Source organism: Vipera berus, assembly GCF_964194415.1.
Source record: "Vipera berus genome assembly, chromosome: 16".
In the NCBI taxonomy this organism is placed as follows: Eukaryota; Metazoa; Chordata; class Lepidosauria; order Squamata; family Viperidae; genus Vipera; species Vipera berus.
In genome coordinates, this window is record NC_138219.1 from 845,399 (window position 1) to 870,172 (window position 24,774).

The 24,774-nt window shown below is 46.1% G+C and overlaps 1 protein-coding gene across 3 annotated transcripts in view; it reads right to left on the minus strand.

Annotated features, from left to right (window-relative positions):
* The window catches only part of PC (pyruvate carboxylase), a 144,102-nt gene that overhangs the window by 18,417 nt on the left and 100,911 nt on the right, over positions 1–24,774 (minus strand). For all 3 annotated transcript variants that reach the window (XM_081340388.1, XM_081340389.1, XM_081340390.1), the window contains 3 exons: positions 16,507–16,651; positions 15,947–16,036; positions 2,392–2,613 (listed from right to left, as the gene is read on the minus strand). In XM_081340388.1, the coding sequence (XP_081196514.1) occupies positions 2,392–2,613; positions 15,947–16,036; positions 16,507–16,651 (457 nt within the window). The remainder of the gene's footprint in view (positions 1–2,391; positions 2,614–15,946; positions 16,037–16,506; positions 16,652–24,774) is intronic.

Below are 24,774 nucleotides of genomic sequence, written 5' to 3' on the forward strand. Positions count from 1 at the left end.
GCTCGTGACCTCCCGGTTAGACTACTGCAATGCTCTCTACATGGGGCTGCCCTTGAGGACCACTCGGAGGCTTCAGCTGGTGCAGAATGCGGCCGCGCGAGTTGTGATGGGGGTTTCCCGATACTCCCATGTAACACCTCTACACCGCGAGCTGCATTGGCTTCCAGTTGCCCTCCGGGTGATTCAAGGTGCTGGTGATGACCTATAAAGCCCTAAATGGCTTGGGTCCAGGATATTTGAGGGAACACCTGCTGCCGGCATCAAGTTCCCTTCGTCCTGTGCGCTCCCACAGGGAGGGCCTTCTCAGGGTGCCGCCGGTAAAAGACTGCCGGCGGATAACACCCAGGGGGAGGGCCTTCTCAGTGGGTGCGCCTGCCCTTTGGAACCAGCTGCCCGTGGAGCTTAGGACTGCCCCCGACCTTCGTTCATTCCGCCGGGACCTGAAGACCTGGCTCTTTGAGCTTTCCAGCCCAGGCTGAGAGTTTTTAATTGGGGGTTTTATACTTTTCAGGGATCAAATTTAATTATTTTTAATTGTTTTTAACTTTTGTATTGTATTGACATTTTTAAATACCTTGTAAACCGCCCTGAGTCCTACGGGAAAAGGGCGGTATATAAATTCAATAAACTTAAACTTAAAGCTTTTTGGATTAAAATTTGGTGGAATATGCAAAAGATATTTAAGAAAAGGATAAAGTTTTCTCCGCAATTGTTCTTATTGGGTATTATTACAGATACTACTGTTATAGATACAAAGTTGATGTTGCATTTAATTACGGCAGTGAGACTTTTAGTAGCACAATATGGAAGGAAGAACTGCCGACTATAGAAGAGTGGACTTTGAAAGTTTCTAACTTGGCGGAAATGGCAAAGATTTCAGCATATTTGAAAGATCAATCGCAACAGAGATACATTGTGGAATGGAGAAGATGGATTGAATATATTCAGAATAAATATGGGACTAAAAAGTATCATTTAGCATTTGAATAAGCAGCGGATTTTTATGACGTATAATTATTTTATTAATATTTTGACTATGGAGAGTTAAAGTGTGATAGAATTTAATGTTTTATTATTGTTAGCATATTTTAGATTATGTTTGTTTGTATTATTCAGCTCTGGGAAGTCGGGGAGGGTGGGGGGGTTGGGGAGGGGGGAGGGGGGTTTTTTTGTATTCAAAAATGTATTGTAAAACATTTCAATAAAAAAAAAAGAAACCATCACTGGAACAATTTTTAGTTGGTCTCCATGCTACCAGTTTTAGGTTGTCGAGAAGATGGTTGGTAGCCCTCTGGGAGATGGAAGTGAGGACATTAAGATGTGGTGATTCTCCTTTTTCCAAAACTAGCTCCAGGCAGTTGGTAGCAGGCAAAAGGTCTGGCTCTTGCCCCACCTTGCAGTTTGTCAGTGCCCTGCACCCTCCCCATTAAGTTCTACCTGACATTGCTGGGTGAGGAATTATGGGCCATCAGAGAGATGGTCAGCACAGCTATACATTCCAATAGAGAAAACACACAGCTCAGGATTAGGGACTGGCTGAACGCCTCTTCACTATATTACTCCCTGGTAGATCTGGCACCACAGAACTAATAATTTTGTTCTTTTATTTACTCTTCTGATTTGCTGTTTTGACCATTTATAATACTTCTCTAAGCTTGCTATGTCTTCCTTGTATGTGGTGATTATTTGCAGGCAGGATAAACCTGTCCATGTCAGAACCCACTCCAATCCACATCTTAAGAAAGAAAGACTCTTGGAGGCAGGATTGCCAAGACATGGATGATAGACAGGATCTGAAAAATCTCCTCAATGATCGATATTTTTAAAGTGTCCCCGAGCAAAACCCCACCCCTCAGTTCATTTGGTAAGTTCCGGATCCGTCAAGTTTCAGTGGCAAGCCCCTCGTGGGAAAGGGAGAACCATCAGTCCATTCATAGCACAATCACTCCTTCCCCTTCACATTCCATCCGGAGACACAAACCCCACAACCCCTTTCTTAGTTAGTCGTAAGATCAGAGAGAGAGAATGATCTTATTGTGATGGGCAACAGGCTAGATAAACAAAAAGTTACATCTAAGGAGAGGAAATGGAGGCAATAAACTCCCATTTTTATTCCCTTTCCTCCTTGGGAATGGCAGAATCCAAGGGGGGTGGGCGAGATTTGGGTTTGCACAGAAAGAGAGTTAGAAATGAAATATAAATGGATTCTGACAGTCCATTTATTTCAGACCTGAGTTGCTGCCTTCATTGTGAGCCCTTGTTTGCAAAACCCAACTCAGAACTCACATGGGCCAGAAACTCAACCTGGCAGCCAGAAACTGCCTCACCCACCTCCTCACAGGAGGTCTCAGATTTCCTGGGGGGCTCTGAGGACCCCGGCCGCTCTCTCACCTCCCCAGTTCTCCATGCTGAAGAGCCTGCTGAAGTTCTGGGCTACGAAGGGGGAGATCTTCTTCAGGTCGTGGGTGCGAACACGAGTGGCCAGCAGTGACTGGTGAGCATCTCGGAAGGTGGTGTCCATCAAAAGCAGGCCCTGGTGCTGGCGAATGGCCTTGGCAAAGCCTGCAGGGCCCTCGCTGAGAAGGACATCCCGGAAGCCGACGGGGGGCTGACCTGTGGCAGAAAAAGGGTTGCATTTTATGCAGAGCACAGAAAGGGGCAATGAGAATCTTTCTCCCATCCCTAGAACAGGGAGCCCAGTGGATTCTTATCTAAGAGTTTTAAAACAAACACCCCTCCTCATACTGGTTTGCAATCTGACTCTACGCCTTTAGCTCCACTAAAACAGCCTGCAGGCAAAACTTAAGGAAACTAAGTTTCATTCACAAAACAATGTACACATTGTAAAATCAGACTTGGCTAAAGCCATCTCCAAATAGACAGCAGAATAGAGCAAGGACTGAAATTATTATGCAGGCTGGGGTCAAATCAGGAAAACAAAACACTTAGGATTTACATTTCCCCTTTGCCTTTAAGGCTAGTCATGATCCTACATGCCACAAAAGAGAATCTCGCAACAAAAATTAAAATACTATATCCAGTCTAAAGAACATAGAAGGAACACATTTTCATACAATAACAAAGAACCCAGAAACATACAAAAACTCACTAACTCACAACCTCAATTTCCCAGCTGCACCCAAAGATGATTACGGGACTGGAGACTAAAACATATAAGGAAAGGTTGCTGGAATTGGGAGTGTCTGGTTTAATAATAATAATAATAATAATAATAATAATAATAATAATAATAATAATAATAATAATAATAATAATAATAATTATTATTATTATTATTATTATTATTTAATTTTTATACCGCCCTTCTCCCGAAGGACTCAGGGCGGTGTACAGGGCAATACAATAAAATACAATCTATAAAAATTAAAAGAAATATTAAATACAATAGCCCAATTCAATAGATTAATACAAAACGTTAAAATACCCCTAAACCCATCAGACCAGGCCGGCTTGTTCAAATAAATATGTTTTTAGGTCACGTCGGAAGGAGCGAAGTTCGGGAGCCGTCCGGAGCTCCACCGGTAAACGGTTCCAAAGGTCTGGCGCGCCCACAGAGAATGCTCTCCCCCAGTCGACACTCTTCGACCGACGGCACCCTAAGGAGGCCCTCTCTGTGGGAGCGCACTGGACGAAGGGAAGTTGATGCCGGCAGCAGATGCTCCCATAAGTAACCCGGACCCATGCCATTTAGGGCTTTATAGGTCGTAACCAGCACCGTGAATCTTACCCGGAGGACAACCGGAAGCCAATGCAGCTCACGGAGTAGAGGTGTTACATGGGAGTATCGGGAAGCCCCCACCACCACTCGTGCGGCTGCATTCTGCACCATCTGGAGCCTCTCTACAAGGGCAGCCCCATGTAGAGAGCATTGCAGTAGTCCAAACGGGAGGTCACGAGTGCATGAGTGACTGTGCGCAAGGCATCCCGGTCTAGATAGGGCCGCAACTGACGCACCAGGCAAACCTGAGCGAAGGCCCCCCTAGTCACAGCTCCTATATGATCGTCCAAGGAGAGCTGTGAATCTAGGAGGACACCCAAGTTACGAGCCCTATCCACGGGGGGTAATATCTCACCCCCCATAATTAACGATGGAATATTCTGAATTTCACGAGACGCCGGCACACACAGCCACTCAGTCTTGTCAGGGTTGAGCCGAAGCCTGTTCCTCCCCATCCAGACCTGGACCGCCTCCAGGCAACGGGACATCACGGAGAGGGCATCACTGGGGTGGTTTGGGGTGGAGATAAAAAGTTGGGTATCATCAGCATATTGATGATACCCAACCCCAAAACCACGAATGATCTCACCCAGTGGCTTCATATAGATGTTGAACAGGAGAGGTGAGAGGACTGACCCCTGAGGCACTCCACAAACAAGAGGCCTCGAGGCCGACCTCTGCCCTCCTGCCAACACCGACTGCGAACGTCCCAGGAGGTAGGAGAACCACCGTAAAACGGTGCCTCCCACTCCCAACCCCCGAAGACGCCGCAGTAAGATACCATGGTCGATGGTATCAAAAGCCGCTGAGAGGTCTAATAGGACTGGGACAGAGGAACAACCCCTGTCCCGAGCCCGCCAGAGATCATTCACCAGTGCGACCAATGCCGTCTCCGTGCTGTACCCGGGCCTGAAGCCCGATTGGTACGGGTCTAGATAATCAGCTTCCTCCAGGAACAGAGGGAGCTGCTGCGCCACCACACTCTCAACAACCTTCGCAAGAAAGCGAAGGTTGGAGACTGGTCGAAAGTTGTTTAAAACAGCTGGGTCCAGGGCAGGCTTCTTGAGGAGGGGTCTCACCACCGCCTCCTTCAAGGCGGCGGGAAAACTACCCTCATTCAGAGAAGCAGTTATCACTGCCTGGAGCCAGCCTCGTGTCCCCTCCCGAGCCGAATAAATCAGCCAGGAGGGGCATGGATCCAATAAACAGGTGGTGGAGCTCAGCCTCCCCATAATCCTGTCCACCTCTTCCGGAGTCACAGGGTCGGACAAGGGGGGACATGATAGCAGCCTTCCAATATCTCAGGGGCTGCCCCAAAGAAGAGGGAGTCAAGCTATTCTCCAAAGCACCTGAAAGCAGGACAAGAAGCAACGGATGGAAACTAGTCAAGGAGAGAAGCAACCTAGAACTAAGGAGAAACTTCCTGACAGTTGGAACAACTAACCAGTGGAACAACCTGCCTCCAAAGTGGTGAATGCTCCAACACTGGAAGTTTTTAAGAAGAGACTGGACAGCCATTTGTCCGAAATGGTATAGGGTTTCCTGCATGAGCAAGGGGTTGGACTAGATGACCTCCAAGGTCCCTTCCAACTTTACTACTACTACTATTATGATGATGATGATGATGATGATGATGATGATGATGATGATGATGTGTGCTGTTGTCACTGTTGTTACTGGGCCAATAAACTGAAACCTCCTTTCCAACTGCAGCCTTGAACTGATTTTTCCTTTGTCTGCATCTCTTTCCTGACTCGGAATAAGGCATGGACCGGATTTAACTTCCAAAACTCATAAAGAACTTTTCTAAATGTGTTAATTGATCTACAGTATTCTCAAGATGTCATTGTCATCATATCTTTGGCTCCAGAATTATTGATCCAGCCAGCTGGTGGCAAAGGGGGGGCAAAGGGGGGGGCGCTGTTGACCTGCATGTGAGGCCCATCCAGAAGGACAAGGGAGGAAATTATCCTCCGCACAAAAATCACTAAAACATCAGGAAACTAATAAAACTATTGGAGAAAAAATACATATTTTTTTATTAGCCTATAATGTCTATAGATTCTCAGTCATCCAGGTCATGGTTATCCTAAAGGTGCTTTTTCAGGAGGCAACTGGACTTTCTTGTTTTTCTTTGAAGACATTTTGCTTCTCATCCAAGAAGCTTCTTCAGCTCTGACTGGATGGTGGGGAATGAAAAGATCCGGTCAGAGCTCAAGAAACTTCTTGGATAAGAAGCAAAACGTCTTCAAAGAAAAAGCAAAATCCATGCCATGTTATTCTTCAGGTAGTCCAATCAGAATAGAGCTGGAAGGGACCTTGCAGGTCTTCTAGTCCAGAGATCGCCAACCTTTTGGGCACCAAGGGCCAGTTCTGTGGAGAAAGGTTTTTCCACGGACTGGAGTGTGCATGGTTTTGTGTGCTGCCTGCATCCCATGGATGGGGCTTTGCTTGTTTGTGTGGACGGGTTGCTGGCATGCTGCGGCCCGGTACCAGTCCATGGACCGGGGGTTGGGGACCCCTGTTCTAGTCAAGCAGGAGCCCCTATACCATTTCAGACAAGTGACTGTCCAGTCTCTTCTTAAAAATCTCCAGTGATGAAGCACCTACAACAGAGGTGCCAAACTCGCAACATCACGTGATGTGTTGCGGTGAATCGTGACTTTTTTGCCATTGCCAGCAATGGGTGGGCCCGCAGGCCGGCACTTTGACAGCCCTGACCTACAACGTCTGGAGGTCAGCTGTTCCACTGGTTAATTGTCCTCACTGTTAGCAAGTTTCTCTTTAGTTCCAAGCTGCTTCTCTCCTTGATTAGTGTCCATCCATAGTTTTTTTGTCCTGGTGCTCTGGTGCACAACCTGGCCCCCTCCTCTTTATGGCAACCTCTCAAATACTGGTATACTGCTATATCATGCCCCCCCCAGTCTTTCTTTTCTCTAGACTAGCCAAACTCAAATCCTGCAACTGTTCTTCATATGTTTTAGTCTCCAGGCCTCTAATCATCTTAGTTGCTCTTCTCTGAAATTTTTCCAAAGTCTCAACATCTTTTTTGTGATATGGTGACCAAAATTGCCTGGAGTATTCCAGATGTGGCCTTACTAAGGCTTTATAAAGTGGTACTAATACTTCACATCATTTTGATTCTATGCATCTGTTTATATAATTAAGGGTTGTATTAGCATTTTTGGCTGCTGCCACACACTGCTGGTCATAGTCAAGTGATCGTCCACTAGGAGTCCAAGGTCCCTCTCGCCGTTATGGTTTTTAAGCCAGTTTTTGCCTAATCTGTACTTGTATCTTTGGTTTTTCCTGCCTAAATGTAAAACCTTGCTTTTCTCCACATTAAATATCATTTGTTGGATAGGGCTCGTTGTTTTAGTCTGTCAAGATCTTTTTGAATCCTGAGCTTGTCTTCTGGGGTGTTGGCTATTCCTGCCAGCTTATGTCATCAGCAAATTTGATGAGTTCCCCTTCTATTCCCTCACCTAAGTCATTTATGAAGATATTGAAGAGTCCTGGGCCTAAGACAGAAGCTTGTGGTACCCCACTGCTTACTTCCCTCCATGTAGATGCAGTACCATTAAGGATGACTCGTTGAGTATGGTTTGTCAGCCAGTTAAAATTACTTCCTTGCCATCTTCTCTCTTAAGTGGATCTACTGTTTCCTTGACTTTTTTCTTATTATTTATATGTTGAAACTTTTTTATTATCTTTGACTTTTCTTCCAAGTTTTTGTTCAATCTGAGCCTTTGTCAGGTCCCCTTTAGGGCTGCCCTGCCATTCTGATGGAGGGGGGAAGAGGATGCTCCAGGGGAGCATTCATTGCATGCTTTTGCAGTAACTGCATGGGAATTGAGGAGGGGGATCATCTTCGGAGATGGGATGAACTTTCTCCCAGTCGGTTCCAGTCTGACTCCAAGGTCGCTGCGCCCTGAGGATGACCTGTTCTTTATTTTGTACCTCAGCACTCTCCAAACCTCCTTGCAGTGGACTGTTGCAAGGGGGCTGGGTTTCACAGTGGGAAGGATAGCTTTGTGCTTTGTGCGGGAATGTTAGATCCCACTTGGCTTTACTGCAGCCAATGTCTTTTCAGTACTTTCCTGAGGGGGCAGAGAGTGGTCAAGGCAGAGAGGTACCTAGTGGTCAAGGCAGAGAGGTACCTACCTCTACCATGGGGACCGTGCAAGGAATTTCGGCCACAAGGCAGTGACCAAGAAGAAGCTGAGTGCCGGGGGGAAGCCTCTGCCAAGGCTAAGCTTGGACCTCTCGGAATGGCCGGAAGAGGTCACCAGCCTGGGAGATTCATCGAAGCCCAGGTGGTCCATTGGTGTCGGAAAGAAAGACGACTGGGAAGGGAGGACTAAAGGAGTGACCTTCATCTGAGGCAGCCAATGATGAGAATGCCAAGTGAAGCTGGAAGAGCTTGGATATGGAGACGAAGGAGGTGGCAAAGTTGATCACGCCAACTTCCTCATGAGGCAAGCCATGCGCACCACAATGGGAGCATTTCAAAGCCTCAAAGCGTGTGAGACCCTAACCAGGATGACCTCTGGGGACGCTCGCCAAGCCTGAGAGGAGGAAATGGCGGGAGACCCTCCCCATTAGATACAACAACAGGAGTCTCAGCAACCTCTGCCGAGGCAGCCGCAACTGCTGGGCCAACCCAGAGGGGTCTCACCAGAGCCACTGCAGAGGGGGTGGGGGTGATGGAGCCACAGGCCCACGAAGAAGGAAAGCCCCACCGCTGGGTGTGTGATTCAATGGGGACTCCCAGCAACTGGGATTTTTCCTGGCTCACATTCTAACCTATATGCAGGAGTATGGGCCAGACATCCCAAACGAAGGTGCCAAAGTGAGGTGTGTCATCTTGGGACTGGTGGGGCAGCTGCTCACTGGATGGTGACTCTCCACAGCGCAAAAGCCCAGAAGCCAGATTCCCAGCATGCTGGGACATTTCTGGTGGGGGTCTGTGGCTCTAGCCATAATAATTGTGGGTCAGTGCAGAGTGACATACTATTTTTTCAAATCTCAAAGATGCTTTTTCACGAGACAACTGGACTTTCTTGGGGGGGGTTGAAGATGAAATATCTTTAAAAAAAAATCAAGAAAGTCCAGTTGCCTCGTGAAAAAGCACCTTTGGGATAACTTTGACCTGAATGGCTGAGAATCACCATAGACATTTCTTTCGAATATCCACATTGGATGGCATCACCGAACTGACTGGTTGATACTTGGAGGCTAGACTGCCACCCCTGACAAGGTGAAGGAGCATCTGGGGTGAAATTTCCTTTGAGAAAGATCAGTTGTTTAAGAAAGGGGTGAGGATGCTAACAACAAAAACTCAGAAACAAGAAAAGAAGGAAAAATAGATAAGACGTTGAAAGAAACAGCTGATAAATCTTGGAAATTATTTTGTCACATCTGTAATTAAGAGTTTTTTATTTGTACTTCTTAAAAAAGTCTTCTATTTCCTCAGCTCCAGGAAGCAGCAATTGCTGGCTCTTCTCAGATCTCCTTACAAAAACTACCACAGAATTGAACATCATCTTGGAGGCTGTTAATAAGATTTTAACCTCCGGAGTAGTGAGGGAAAGAGGAGAGGAGAGGAAGAAGAGGGAAGTAGGAAAGAAAGGAGAAAGGGAGAAAGAAAGTAGAGAAGAGGGAAGAGAGAGGAGGAGGGTGGATACAGTGAAAGGGGAAATGGACGAGCAGCACCCAAACTTACGAGTATATGTATTTATGTATGGTGATATATTTATAAGATGCACACAAATATATGAGCTGTCACCAGTGTGACTACTGCCTGTCGATGGCCTTCAGGTTAGGCTGACACAGGAAATAAAGATTTGTCCCATGTTTGGGGCCTAGCAAGGTAATCTAAAACAGTTAACAAGCATTTGACACATATCTCCCCTTGCTTCTCAGCTAACAAAGCGAGAGAGAGCCTGTGGCCTAGAGGTGAAAACAACTGCCTAATGTGCAATCAGCCCAGGTTCGAATCTCAGAAGGGTATGGCTGACTGATGAAAACTAATAAGTTTGAAATGCATATCAGTCTCCCTTAATTCTTTGTTAGCAATTTAAAAAAAATTACACAAATATATGAGCTGTCACCAGTGTGACTACTGCCTGTCGATGGCCTTCAGGTTAGGCTGACACAGGAAATAAAGATTTGTCCCATGTTTGGGGCCTAGCAAGGTAATCTAAAACAGTTAACAAGCATTTGACATTTATAAGATTATATATATATGACTTCCGGTGGCTGCGCGGCGACGGAGACAGCCTTCCCGGGCTGCCCGTGGCTCAGCTGAGTGATTTTCGCCCGAAACAGCGCCGATCAGCTGTTCGGGCGAATTTGAAGCCCCCTCCTTGGGAGAAGAGGAGGGGGTGAGGCCCCAGGTAGGGGTTGAGTTCTCCGGGGCCGCCTGAGCTTGCAGCTTGGGCGGCCGAAGGATTGAACTCCCCTGTAGCCTGGGTCGCTCCCAGCTGGCCAGCGCCTCTGCTCCTGACTTTATGGAGCAGAGCCAGGCGTCTGCGACCACCCCTGCCTGAAGGAAGGACTATGGAATAAAAAGAGCAGGCAGAGCGGTACAAGAGGAAAAGGTGAAGAGGATTATTTTATTCTACTCTCGAGCTTGATGGACTTTTTAAACTCTAAGTGAAAGTGCGTCACAATTGAAAGTAAAAGATGGCGGCTAAACCTCCCCCTAAAACTCTTCGGAGTGCTGGAACTTCCCCGGTGCAACAATCATCATTGCAGGCATTGCATCCTCCTGATGTAGTGACATCGAAGGACTTACAAGATGCTCTTGAAAAACATACCCAGGTAATCTTGGAATCAATTTTGGAATCAATGGGTGATAAATTTGCACAGATGGAGGAGAAATTGAAGAAGTTGGAGGAGAGGATGGAGGAGAGGATGGAACAGAAGTATAGGGTGATGAAGGTAGACATTTTGTCTTCAGTGTATAAAGTGGCTGAATGTGTGGAAGATTTGGATGAAAAAGTCAAAGATTCGACTCAAAAGAATGCCATATTAGAAGCAAAAGTATTGGAGAATGAAGATTTAAGAGACAAAATGGATAGAGAATTGAGTCTTGCTCAATATTTCCAGATGCAGTTTGCCATTAGAATCAGAGGTTTAAAGGAGAATATTAAGGAAGATCTAAAGCAGCTGGTTTCTGAGGCTCTCGAAGTGGTATTGAATCAGCCAGCATCTGAAATAAAAGGAGGCATGGATAAAGTGTATCGTGTGAACTCATGGATTGCTAGACAGAGAAAGTTGCCTAGAGATGTGGTGGTTTATTTTGCAAAAAGGGAAATTAGAGATGAAGTTATACAAGCTGCCTATGATACTAAAGTCGTGATTGCTGATCAAGAAGTTCTGGTTCTAAAAGAAATTCCTCCAAAGATTTTAAGGAGAAGGAAGGATTTTACATTTCTTGTGCAAGAGCTCAAGCAACGAGATATAAGGTTCAGATGGGAGATTCCAGCTGGCTTGATGGTGATGCATGAAGGTAAAAGGTACCGTCTGGTTACTGTGATGCAAGCGCGTGATTTTTACAATAATGTTTTAAAAGCAACCCCATTAACACTTCTGGAAGCTGCAAAGGGATCTGGAGAAGGAGAATATCAAGAGGCTGAAGATGGACAGACAGAGGAGAGTGGTGCTGGAGGAGATCAAGTTATAACACTTTTGGATGATCCCAGAGAACAGAGGGTGACGCGTGCTGCTTTAAAACGATTAAAAAAGATAAAAGAACAAGATCAGCAGAAGTCTATGGAACTTTCACAACGTACTTACAGCCAAGTAGTGGGAGGTGGGAAAAGATTTGGGTGAGGAATGTAAAATTTATACAAGTTTGAAATCTAAGAGAGAATTTTTACAAAATGTTTTATAGATGGTATTTAGATTTTAAAAAGCTAAGCATGTATCTGAATTATTAGCCTAAATGTTGGAGGTGCGGTGATAAAGACGTAATATATTTTCATATTTTCATATATGGTAGACTTGTAAAAAGGTTAAGGCTTTTTGGATAAAAGTCTGATGGAATATACTAAGTTGATGTTGAATTTAATTACGGCAGCAAGACTTTTGATAGGATAGTACTGGAAAGAGGAACTGCCGACCATAGAAGAGTGGATTTTAAAGGTTTCCGACCTGGTCGAAATGGTGAAGATTTCGGCCTATTTGAAAGATTACTCGCAGGAACGCTATATTATGGAAGGGAGAAAATGGCTTGAGTTTATTCAGAATAAGTATAGGGTTAAGAAGTTTTATATTTGAATAAGTCTTCTTTCTTTGTGTTTTTTTTTCTATATTAGTTTTTTTTATATATATTTATATATATTTAATATTACTAAGGTTTGTTTTATCCTATATAAGCTAGAGAGTGATAGATTTTAGAGTTTATGGTTGTTAGTATATGGTTGTTTATGATTGTTTTTTTTATATATACCTTGTATTTAGCTCTGGGAAGTCGGGGGGGGGGAGGGGGGAGGGGGGAGAGGAAGGGGGGGAGGGAGAAGGGGGGGGGAGGGGGGATTTTTTAAGGGAAAAATTGTATGTTAAAACTTTTCAATAAAAAAGATTATATATATATAAGATTTTAACCTCCTTACTTCACTCTCTTAATACCTGTCTTAGGTTGGGGAATAGCCACTAACAAAGAAATATTGTGATGCAAATCTGGAATCAAATATAATTAAAACGAACCTTGCTGATCTGGAAATTATGTAGCTATCCCCTGTGCCCCTCATTTTTCGGGGGCTTCATTTAGCTGTAAAGTATTTAACAGGTACAAACATCTGCTCGTGTGGTATTTTTTGCAGGAAAAGGCCAGACCTGGAGATTCTCTCTCTTTTTCAGGTGTCCTTTTTAAGCCTGCCATTACAAACCTTTCTGTCCACTGTGGGCCGAGGACTCTTCCGCTGCCTTGGAAGGTGGGACCAAAGGCCTTTTGGGGAGACGGGGGGGAGAAGAGGGGGAGCCCTGAGAGGACGTTTCTGCAGAGGGAGGGGAATTCTCCCCCAACCAAGTAGAAGCAGTGATTTCACCATAAGCCCAGCTTTCCCTTTCCCTTAAATCCCAGTTAAGGGCGTCCTTCAGCTTTCAACGTTGCTGAAGGACGCCCTTAACTGGGATTTACCCGAGAGACCGCCCTTAGGGTGGGAAGACCCAGCAGAGGCCTGAGCCACCCAGCATTCTGGCTGATACAGCCGCAGCAGCAGGCCTAGCCTGGGAACTCTTGCCAACACCCGTGCTGGGGCTCCTTGGCCGGGTCCTCCGTCTTTTGCCAGGCCCTCTGCCAGAGGGGTGCAGGAGAGGACGGGGATCTGCTGGGGCTGAGAAGCAGCTGACTCGAGAAGGAAACACAGAACTAGATCCTCCTTGGAGATCTCAGGATGTAAGATGACTTTTACTGTGGTTGCCCATAGTGGTTGTGCAAAAGAGTCTTATTGGTGTTTTGAAGAATTTTGTGAGACAGGACAAAGAAAATAAATGGAAAGAAACCAAGTTCTAGGGCAGTATTTCAAGGTATTAAAAACCAAGATTGTTAAAAGTAGAACATAGAATCTAGGGCTGGAAGGGACCTCAGAGGTCTTTTACCCTGTTCTTTGCAGGAGACCTTATTCCATCCCTGGAAAGGGATATAAATTAGGTTTATTCAAGCAAAGCTAAAATAGAGATGTTGTTATCTCCAGTAACTTTTAATGGACTTTTGCTGAGCAGGACTGAACAACAAGGCTCTTTAGATTTATTTATGATAAGAGACAAAATATGAGAAGAGATGATTTATTGTATTTTAACAGAAAGTGATAACTTACTAAAATTGTTTATGAGGGTTCTCATCCAAGCTTGTGGATGGTTTCCAAACGTTTTGTGACCAGGCTAGATAACATCTTCAGCGGAGTTTAATGGGCCTCTGTCTCAGTGTTCTACTTTTGATAAGGGCTTCAGGTGTGGGAGTGTCAAATGATGGTCTTGTGATGGGCCAGGGGTGGGTCATCAGAGAGAGGCTTGTGGTGGAGAGGTACTTCAGGTCAGGGACCTTGGAGGGTCAGAGGCTGGAAACGGGTCTTGTGATGGGGAGATTATATCAGGTCAGGGTCACTGGAAGGCAAACTGCTGGGGGGGTGGGCTTGAGGGCCGGTGCTGCCTCCAGATGGCTGGGCGGTTGATTTGGATTCTGAGAGGTTCATAGGCTGGTTGTGGGTCGATGTGTCTGTTGATGGAACTGCTTGTGGATGGCCAGGCTTCGGTGAACTCCTGGGCATGGCGGATGGCAGCGTGGCCAATGATTTTAGTGTTGCTCCAATTAAACTGGTGTTGTTTGGTGTCAATGTGGATAGCGATTGGGGATTTGGGCTCGTGGTGTTTGACTGCCAGCTGGTGTTCATGGATCCTAGTTTTCAAGGGACATGATGTTTGTCCCACATAGAAGTGGTTGCAATCATTACATGGCATTGCTTCTTTCATTCTTCTGTGTCTTGTCTTTGGTTCTAGATAATTCCTGGCAGAGTGTGGCTGTGGGTTTGTGTGCTATCGCTATTCTTGGGGTTGGAGAATTCTGGTTGTCATTTCTGACACCCCTTTTGTGTATGGTAGGGTTTGTTTTTGTGTGGCGGTCAGCTGTGTGGTGGTTTGGTTTTTGGGACAGCCATTACGGAGAAAGATGTCAAGCAGTCGTTTCTCTTCTGCTTTGGTGCTGCAGTGTGTCCTGGCCCTTCTGAAGAGGGTCTGGACACAGGTTCTTTTGTGTGCGATGGAGAGGGAGGGAGGGAGGGAGGGAGGAAGGTCAACATTGCAAACGAATTTGGCTGAAGCCATTTCCACTTCGTTTTCAGTTGTCACAGAGTTGGGAGTGGGGATGAGTATTCTTTAGCTTAGACAAAACAATAAATTGTCCTGTGGGAACCAAGGTCATTGCTGCCTGAGTTTTGGCGGGCTGAAACTTTCGTTAGGAAGCCCACCAAAGTAGTTTATTGGGGAATTTGATTATGACATGTTACTGGGGTGGGAAGTTCAACTTTGTAACTTTGTAACCTTTGGGAGGGAACTTCAAGTCTTGGTTTCATTTTTGATCATGCCAGATAAATATGTTCTTTAAGGAAACCTTTTGCCTTGGAGTTCTGTTTTTACTGGTCTCGTCTGTCGGAATCATGCCAAGCTACTTCACTAGGTCACTCGCGCTAATTCTCTTTCCTACCTTTCCTTCCATTCCCTCAACAGGTTTATATTGATGGTGCTGAGCCTCTGTTTCCCCAAAGGCCATTAAGGCTTCTCCAGCAGAATGACATAGTTCTTGCTTGGAATCTTGGAGAATGGATGCCTATTACTTCAATTCAATGAGGCTTTATTGATGGATTGTATATGCTTGTATCTGTTTAACTTGCTTCCATTTGGTTGATGTTTTCTCAATGATGGGAGCTTTCCAGAGCCACTTAGGCAAATCAAATAAATCAAAAGATAATTGCGTCTGGTTAGGACTGTGTGCTGCTGTGTGCGAATTCTGTTTTTAACCCTGTTCCTGTACATTAGAATGGAGGCTGCAGAGAGTTGCCCCAGACGCGGGTAGTTTATCAGTCCCACCAAGTCAGCAAGTAATTAACCACCCACTGTAAATGGTCCCCTTGGCCTAAAATGCTTCTGCAACTCAGGGCAGCAGCAGCAGCAGCAGCAGCAGGAGGCTTCCTGAAGGCCAGTGTTAGTCAGCCATGGCCGCCAGCAGAGAGGAAAGTCCAGCCAAGCATTTTCCTGTGCTGCAGCCAGAGGGCTGCTGGGAGGGCTTAAACCCAGAGCTGGTTTAATGTCAACTGTCCAGTTGGCGGATCCAGAAAAAGAAACTCCTGGGACAATTTTACCAAGAGTATAAACTTCACTGAATAAACCATATTGGCACAGATGAAGCGAAAGCAGCTAGCATAGTTAATTCCCCTCTTTCCCTGTGGGCCACCCACAGTCCATTACGCCCACCAATCACTTCCGTTCATTTTGTTATGAGAAACCAGCGAGCCACACTAGGCCTCCTGCTCGATGTCTCCTTGGGTTGGGCACTCTCTTACGGAAACAGACGGTGCTCAGATGCCCACCCTTGCATTCTGTGTCAAGCTGTGAGTGAAGCAGAATATAGGCGAAAATACAAATCAGTCTTGACAGCTGCGCTGGTTCTTCTGGAAATCAAGGAGGCCTCTGGGAGCAACTCACCTAAAGGAACCGCAGGGACCACCGGGTCAACGGGCGAAGGCCGGGCTTTCACAGGGATGGGCGTGGTGGGGCCATTTACCATGACGTGTCCTGGAAAGGAAAAGGAGGAGAAGTCAATGGAGGGGACTGCCTGCAGGTCCTCCTGGCCACTTGCAGGATGAGAGAAAGGGTTTGCTCCGTTTCTAAAAAGTAACCCCAAGATTAATATTCATTTGGATTCCTTTCTCCCTCCCTGCCCAGTCAAGACCCAACGTGTGAACCCATCAAGGACCAGAAGGGAGGGAGCACAGAAGCAAGCCGAGCTAGGATCTCTGCCACTCCAGGGGGAGGGCGTGGAACAAGGGTTTAAGGGACAGGAAAGCAGATTCTGGTTAAATGGGGGGGGGGATTCTTAATAGTAACAGTAGTGGTGGTGGGTCCCCCTCTGCTGGATGTGTCCAGGCAGAAAAGAGGCAGCCACTGATCATGGAGGCCCAAATTTGGGTTCCTTTCTTGAGCACTGGGGGTGGGGGGGAGAACATGGTCCAGGGCCCTTTTCAAGGGCAGGATTCTAAACCTACCCAGGTAGTGGAGCAGCTTCTGAGCTCTGTTCTGGCCGGGCCGCAGATGGAAAAGGTCTGGGTTTTCATCAATAAACTGGGTGTCCACAGTGCCGTGGAGGAACTGATTATTACTGAGCACGTTCTGCAGGAAAGGGATGTTGGTCTGAAAGGGAAGGAAGAGCAGAGGGGAGGCTGAGGAGAGGCAGCAGGGGTGGCTCCGTTTCTGCATCCCTCGACAGCGCGAGGAGGCTCTTCTGAACTGAGCATTTGCTTTGGCTGGACAAGCTGGAGCTGCCTGTTGCTGGATGAGATTGGAAGCCCGACTCAGCTTTTCCGACCAAGGCCAGCTAAATCCCCCCACAGGAAGGTAGCAGTCCCAGCGCCTGGCCCTTAGACGTGCGGAGCCACTGACTGCGGACCTTCCGAGTACCTGCAGCTGCTCGCATAGTAGCTGCTAGAGCAGACTTCTCTTTCCCCATGAGTTATGTTTCTGTGCAATAATTAATAGCAAATGGGACCAGAACCAGGCATTGGGGTCAAAAGAGGTGAAGTATTGTCTCTGGGAGGCCCACAAAAGAAGCGAGGGAGCGGCAGCCATCTGAAGCTGGTACCGAAGGGCACACTGTGGGCTAATATGGAGGCTGAGCACCGTCACAGTCAGCCGTGTGCAGAGCAGGAAAGCAGCAGTGGAAATCCGGAGCAAAGCACAAGGAGGCTCCACTGAGCTGTCAGTCCTGAAAGCTACTCCAATCACCTCCACTTGCATCTGTTCGCGGATTGCTTTAAAACAGCTGTAACTGAAACAAGCAAATGTCCCAACCTATCTATGAACAACTCAGTTTTAAGCACTGCAGCGGTGTGTCCTGCCTTGGGCGATGGGAAAGTTATTATCTGGAGGAAGATTTGTCAACACAACCCTCTGCACTCATCCTGCTTCCACTGGGGCTTCCGGGGAGTTCACTGCACATGCTCTGACTCCACTGTCAAAAACATAAAGGGAGCTCCAAACTGCATCTACACTCTACAAATCTTTTGTTTTCCCCCATCTTCAATTCCAATTCCAATTATGATAATTTTACCAACTTTAACAGAGTGAATTTTCCTGCTAATTTTTAAGAAGACCAAACTAATGACTACTAGAACAACAAGCCTTAGAAGTGACAGTGAAGCTGTCCAAGGGGCGAAGAGCTTTTGCCTTTCAGGATCGAAAGGCACAGGCAGTCAAGAAACACGCCGCAGACTGGCCGTGGGGAGAAGAGCCACCGAGGCCTTGAGATTCAACGGCCGTGCTGGTAGGCAACCTTGGCTCTTTTATGACTTGTGGACTTCAATACCCGGAATTCCTGAACCAGCCATGCATTTGGAAAGGAAAAACCTGGGAAAACAATGCGAGGGACTGGTGGCTTGGAAGCACCACCCTGGAGAAAGAGTTGGTGTTGTCTCTGACAGGCCCAGCGCAAACCTCAGTGCACTAGCAGAAGCGCATGAAAGGCGTCCCGTCCCGTCCTGCTCCATTTCCATTGTATCCCACTCCACTCCTATTCATTCATAGGACAGAATAACAGAGTTGGAAGGGACCTTGCAGCACAAGCCGGGGACCCTACACCATTCCAGACAAATCTCCTCTCAAAAACTTCCAGTGCTGGAGCACCCACAGTCCCTGCAGGCAAGTCGCCCACTGATCAATGGTGGGAAGACTCTACCTCCACCCTATTTGTGCTTTGCTCCCTTCCTTGCCAACTTTGTTAATTTTAACGTTAAGATTTATGAACTTAATATTTTAATGATTTAACTTATGTTGAAAGCCATCTCGGGGAAATTCTAGGTGGCTTACAGTGTAAAAACAAGGTAAAACATTAAAATATTAAGTTCATAAATCTTAACATTAAAACTAAGAAAGTTGACAAAGAAGGGAGATAGGTGCCATTGAAATGTAATACATAAATAAATGACCAATATACTATTCTGACAATAGCAGAATAAACATGGCAGCCAAAATTAAAATCACCCCAAACAACCAACATCTTAAAACTATCAAAATAGTAACAAACAACAATGAAATTCCATTAAAGCAGTAAGAAAATTAATTATTTTTGCTTTCGGTAAAGACTCCTGAATATTCAGGCTAAGTAAAAGGTATTAATGCTGCAATAAGGAGAAAAAGGCTTTTTGTACCACACCTGGTCAAGGTGTCTCTCTTAGAAAAACCTGCTTTTTCTCTGAGTTAAAAGCCAATTTCTACCACAATCTTTCCCGGGATGGAGCTGCTGCCCTCCTTCATCATTTCGGCTGCCCTACCGCATCTTTTCCAACTCTGAACATGGGTTTTGAGGTGCAATTTGATCAGGCGTGTGTACACAGCATTCCAAGCGACAGATTTATATCAGGATGTTGTAGGTTTTGTATTTTATTCTCTTCCTAAAAATTCCCTGGATGGAAGTCTATGGAAATTTCTCCATTCCCCACCATCCAGTCAGAGCTGAAGAAGCTTCTTGGATGAGAAGCAAAACGTCTTCAAAGAAAAACAAGAAAGTCCAGTGGCGTCTTGAAAAAGCACCTTTGGGACTCCCGGGATGGAATTTAGCACTGTGCTGACATTTTCTTGTAATTCAGCATGAATCCTGATTTGTCCTTTTTAGTTCAGTCCTAATTAATATAATATGCGGACTTAAGGGTTCCCCCCAAATACCTGTGTTTAAGGCTGGTCTCTGAGGACCCTGGGAAATGGCCTTTTCCAACTGAAAGATGAGCTTGAATTCTTTTATATTCTTTTATATCTATATATCTACATATATCTATATATCTACATATACATACTGTATATATCTATATCTATCTATCTATATTATATATACATAATAGGGTGGGGTAGGGTTTAGGGTTAAGATGTTTTAAAATAACATTCCTAATATTTAGAAAACAGCGTGTTGTCTGGGTTCATGTATATTAAAAAAACAATGAATAATAATTATCAGAAACAATATAATTAATCACTTCTTAGTCTTTTTACTAGTATATATTCAATGATACATATCAAGTTCCTTTCTCTCTCTAGCCATTGTTAAAAAATATCCCATGTTCTAAAATACACTGAATCTTCTTTCTCTTTTATCTTTAAAGACAATCTATCCAATTTTCTTAATTAGTTCTTCTTCTGTTGGTAATTTTTCATTTTTCCAATATTGGTCAAATACAATTCTTGCTGCAGTGAGTACATGTAAAATTAAATATACAGGTGAAACTCAAAAAATTAGAATATCGTGCAAAAGTTCATTTATTTCAGTAATGCAACTTAAAAGGGGAAACTAATATATGAGATAGACTCATTACATGCAAAGCAAGGTAGTTCAAGCCGTGATTTGTCATAATTGTGATGATTATGGCGTACAGCTCATGAAAACCCCAAATTCACAATCTCAGAAAATTAGAATATTGTGAAAAGGTGCAATATTCTAGGCTCAAAGTGTCCCACTCTAATCAGCTAATTAAGCCATAACACCTGCAAAGGGTTCCTGAGCCTTTAAATGGTCTCTCAGTCTGGTTCAGTAGGAATCACAATCATGAGGAAGACTGCTGACCTGACAGTTGTGCAGAAAACTATCATTGACACCCTCCAAAAGGAGGGAAAGCCTCAAAAGGTAATTGCAAAAGAAGGTGGATGTTCCCAAAGTGCTGTATCAAAGCACATTAATAGAAAGTTATGTGGAAGAGAAAAGTGTGGAAGAAAAAGGTGCACAAGCAGCAGGGATGACCGCAGCCTGGAGAGGATTGTCAGGAAAAGGCCATTCAAAAGTGTTGGGGACTTTCACAAGGAGTGGACTGAGGCTGGAGTCAGTGCATCAAGAGCTACCACACACAGACGGATCCTGGACATGGGCTTCAAATGTCGTATTCCTCTTGTCAAGCCTCTCCTGAACAACAAACAACGTCAGAAGTGTCTTACCTGGGCTAAAGAAAAACAGACCTGGTCTGTTGCTCAGTGGTCCAAAGTCCTCTTTTCTGATGAGAGCAACTTTTGCATCTCATTTGGAAACCAAGGACCCAGAGTCTGGAGGAAGAATGGAGAGGCACACACTGCAAGGTGCTTGAAGTCCAGTGTGAAGTTTCCACAGTCTGGGTTGATTTGGGGAGCCATGTCATCTGCTGGTGTTGCTCCACTGTGCTTCATTAAGTCCAGGGTCAACGCAGCCGTCTACCAGGAGATTTTGGAGCACTTCATGCTTCCTTCCACAGACAAGCTTTATGGGGATGCTGACTTCATTTTCCAGCAGGACTTGGCACCTGCCCACACTGCCAAAAGCACCAAAACCTGGTTCAATGACCGTGAGATTACTGTGCTTGATTGGCCAGCAAACTGGCCTGACCTGAACCCCATAGAGAATCTATGGGGCATTGCTAAGAGAAAGATGAGAGACATGAGACCGAACAATGCAGAAGAGCTAAAGGCCACAATTGAAGCATCCTGGTCTTTCATAACACCTCAGCAGTGCCACAGGCTGATAGCTTCCATGCCACGCCGCACTGAGGCAGTAATTGCTGCAAAAGGGGCCCAAACCAAGTACTGAGTACATATGCATGCTTATACTTTTCAGAGGTCCAATATTGTTCTATTTACACTCCTTGTTTTTTTGATTGCATGTAATATTCTAATTTTCTGAGACTGTGGATTTGGGATTTTCATGAGTTGTATGCCATAATCATCACAATTATGACAAATCACGGCTTGAACTTCAAATGTCATGGGTCCAGATTACTTACGGGAGCACCTGCTGCCGGCATCAACTTCCCTTCGTCCAGTGCGCTCCCACAGAGAGGGCCTCCTTAGGGTGCCGTCGGTCAAAGAGTGTCGACTGGCGACCCCCAGGGGGAGGGCGTTCTCTGTGGGTGCGCCAGACCTTTAGAACCATTTACCGTGCATATCAGCATATCGGGTTAACCAGACCATTCCACCTTTAACGATGGGGGGTGAGGTGTTACCCCCCGTTGATAGGGCTCGCAACTTGGGCGTCCTCCTTGACTCCCGGCTCAACTTTGAAGATCATATAGGAGCCGTGACCAGGGGGGCTTTTGCCCAGGTTCGCCTGGTGCGCCAGTTGCGACCCTATCTGGACCGAGATGCCCTACGCACAGTCACTCATGCCCTTGTGACCTCCCGTTTAGACTACTGCAACGCTCTCTACATGGGGCTGCCCTTGAGGACCACTCGGAGGCTTCAGCTGGTGCAGAATGCGGCCGCGCGAGTTATGATGGGGGTTTCCCGATACTCCCATGTAACACCTCTACTCCGTGAGCTGCATTGGCTCCCGGTTGCCCTCCGGGTGAGATTCAAGGTGCTGGTGATGACCTATAAAGCCCTAAATGGCGAGGGTCCGGGATATCTGAGGGAACACCTGCTGCCAGCATCAAGCTCCCTTCATCCAGTGCGCTCCCACAGGGAGGGTCTTCTCAGGGTGCCGCCGGTAAAAGATTGCTGGCGGATAACACCCAGGGGGAGGGCCTTCTTTCTATACTCATTCCTCCTCCATCTTTAAGCTTAACAGATATTTATACAGTTTCTTAATCAGCTTTTCATCTGTTTTTAGCAGTATCTGGTCAAATTCTGTCTGTTCTTTAAAAAAATCGCATTATTTTAGCATCTTTTTCATATCTCATTTGGATTTGCAAATATGGCCACCATGATAGATCAATACCTTGTTCTTGTAAATCTTGTCTATCTTTCAATTTCCCTTCATTGTCCAAAATATCTTTATAGGTTACAACTTTGTCATAATTAATTAAATTTGGGTAAGCAAATGCTTCCATTGTTGAAAGCCATCCAGGTATCTTGATATAAATTTTTGTTTTTATTTTTTCCCATTCTGAAAGAAGTGCATTTCTTATAAAGTGGTTTTGAAAGTATCTATGAATTTTATTCTTCCCAAACTGTATTTGCTCAGAAGCCCTGTCGCTGCGCATCAGGAATGGGACATGTGTGGTGGCCACACGGTCTTTCCCAACCCACCAATCCCCATTTCCACACTGGGATGGCCTTCCCTCTCCCCATCCAGGGCAAGGTCCCAAACTGAGATGTTCCTCTCTTGGAGTCATTTTAGTTACAATCCTCCTTTCCCAGAGTTTCTCTGTATTATTTTTCTGGTTCATTAATGCTCATTCTGATGTTTGGATTTTTAGGGTAGGTGTGTGTACATTACGACTGCAAAGTTTTGGAGCCGCTGCTCTGCCAGTTCTCCCCAACCAGATGCCCTCAGATGGTTTCATCTAGACCACAGCTTTCCACCTTTTTGTACTTGATGCCATCAGGGCAGGACTCCGACAGTTGAGTGTAGCCCATCCCTTTTGGATCTGCCTGTCCTGTCCACAAAGAAGAGCTGGTGGTGCCCAACCTCTCCTGTGGGCACCATCATCTTAGTACTTTTTACTGATCTATGGAAAAATGCCCATGTTGGTCAAGCAAACAAACTGGGCCTCTTGAACCCCAGGACTATTTCTTCTCCTATCGCTGGAGCTGCTGACCCACCGCAAGACCGGGAGACTCCAACACGAACCACCCTCATTGCTGCTTTGATGCTACCAAGGTCCTAAGCCAGCACAAGAAATACGCCAAAAAAAGAAACACGCAGAAGAGAGATAATCCCAACTTCAAAAACCACAGGAAACAATTCAGTAAACAAAATAACTAGCAGGCTGATTGATTGGCTAGACTGCTCACTGTTGCCCCCAAAAAACGCTGAAACAGAAGGCTGCCACCTTTTCAGGAATCGCTGGAATCTGGTCTGATAGACAAAACGACGCAAAAGATCACCCAACTCACCTGGCAGATTCTCTGGGACAGAAACCAAATGCCAAGGAAGGGCTGGCAGGCATTTTGGCACTGCAGTTACAATTTACACTGAGTTGCACTTACTCTGTGGCCTCCCCAGGGCTATTTCGAGCTCCCCCCTGTGGCCTCCATCCCTGGAAGCAGATCAGACCCCTTCACTCATCCGCAAAAGCACATTTGCTCAATGAACACAACCCTTTGGATGCAAAACCTTAACCAGAGCCACTGGGACGGCCACTCCCTGAGTCCACACTAAAGGACGAGATCTTAGGGACAGGTGCAGAGCCTTCCTTGAAGCCCCGAAAGTTGAAACAACTGGGGAATGTTCTCTAGAGTTCTCTGAAGCACTTTGCCCAAGGAGGAGCGCACGACAGCACCACGGACGCAAAACCCCTGGCAGATCCTGAGCTGAGCTTTCAGGCCAGCTGGGGAAAAAAAGATACTTAAATAAACAGACACATGTTCAAGTTTCAGTTTTCTCAAGCTAAAAGACCTTTGCAATGGTGGCGAATTTATTTATTCATTGACCTATTGACTGTACCGTATACTTTTATATGGCAGACTTCCACTCCAGTAAGTCACCTGCCCACGTGAGTCACCTGCTCACCCTCGCGCATCTTCCAAGAGGTCCTTCTTGGAGAGATTCGTCTGCTCCACAATTGTTGTTCTCCGGGGCTGCTGAGGAGTCTCGTGTTCATAGTGAACATGGCTACCTGCCCCAAGAACTTCCTCTGGGCCTTTTTGGCTCCCAAACACCCAGGAGCCCAAACACCCAGCATCTGCCCATGGGATAGCCGGTGGTCCCCAGGCTCTGGCTGGTTGCTGAGTTGGGTTTATTAGCTCGCCCCGAGTTTGCAAGCTGCTTTGACCCTGCTTCTCAGGAGGGTTTGCCACTGGGCCTGTGAGACACCATCACTCAGGGTCTCTTCTGGCCCACCAAATCTTTCTGAAGCCTCCCTCAAATATCTCAACCCGACTGTAACGCAGACTTTTTAAACTGAAACTGGAGTTTGCCACTGAGGTTCACTTACGTGAGCTGGAGAGAAAAAGGTGCCTTTCATGCTCCTTTTGGGAGCCGCCTTCCCTGCAGCACCGTCCCAGGACTTGACTGTTTCAGAGGATTCATAACCAGCTGCCAGTCTGCATGCATGAAACGTTGTGGGGATCGTGTTCCTCTTCCCCTGCTGCCCCACCTCCCCTCTCCTGCCCAAGGGCCAAAAGAGCCTGGGCTGGTCCAGGATGCCTTCCTCCTTCAGGGAAGCCCGCCTCCTAGCAACCATCACCCAGGGCAACAGAATGGAGATAACTTGGCTGCTCTCTCTCCTTCGGCAATTCTGATGGGGAGGAGAGGGGAAAACCTCCCAACTCAGAAATAGCATCCAGGCAGAGCACCTTAAAATGAGACGGCGGGGGGGGGGGGCGTAATTCGTAATACAAACTCCCTCTCATAACACGCGGTGGCTGGT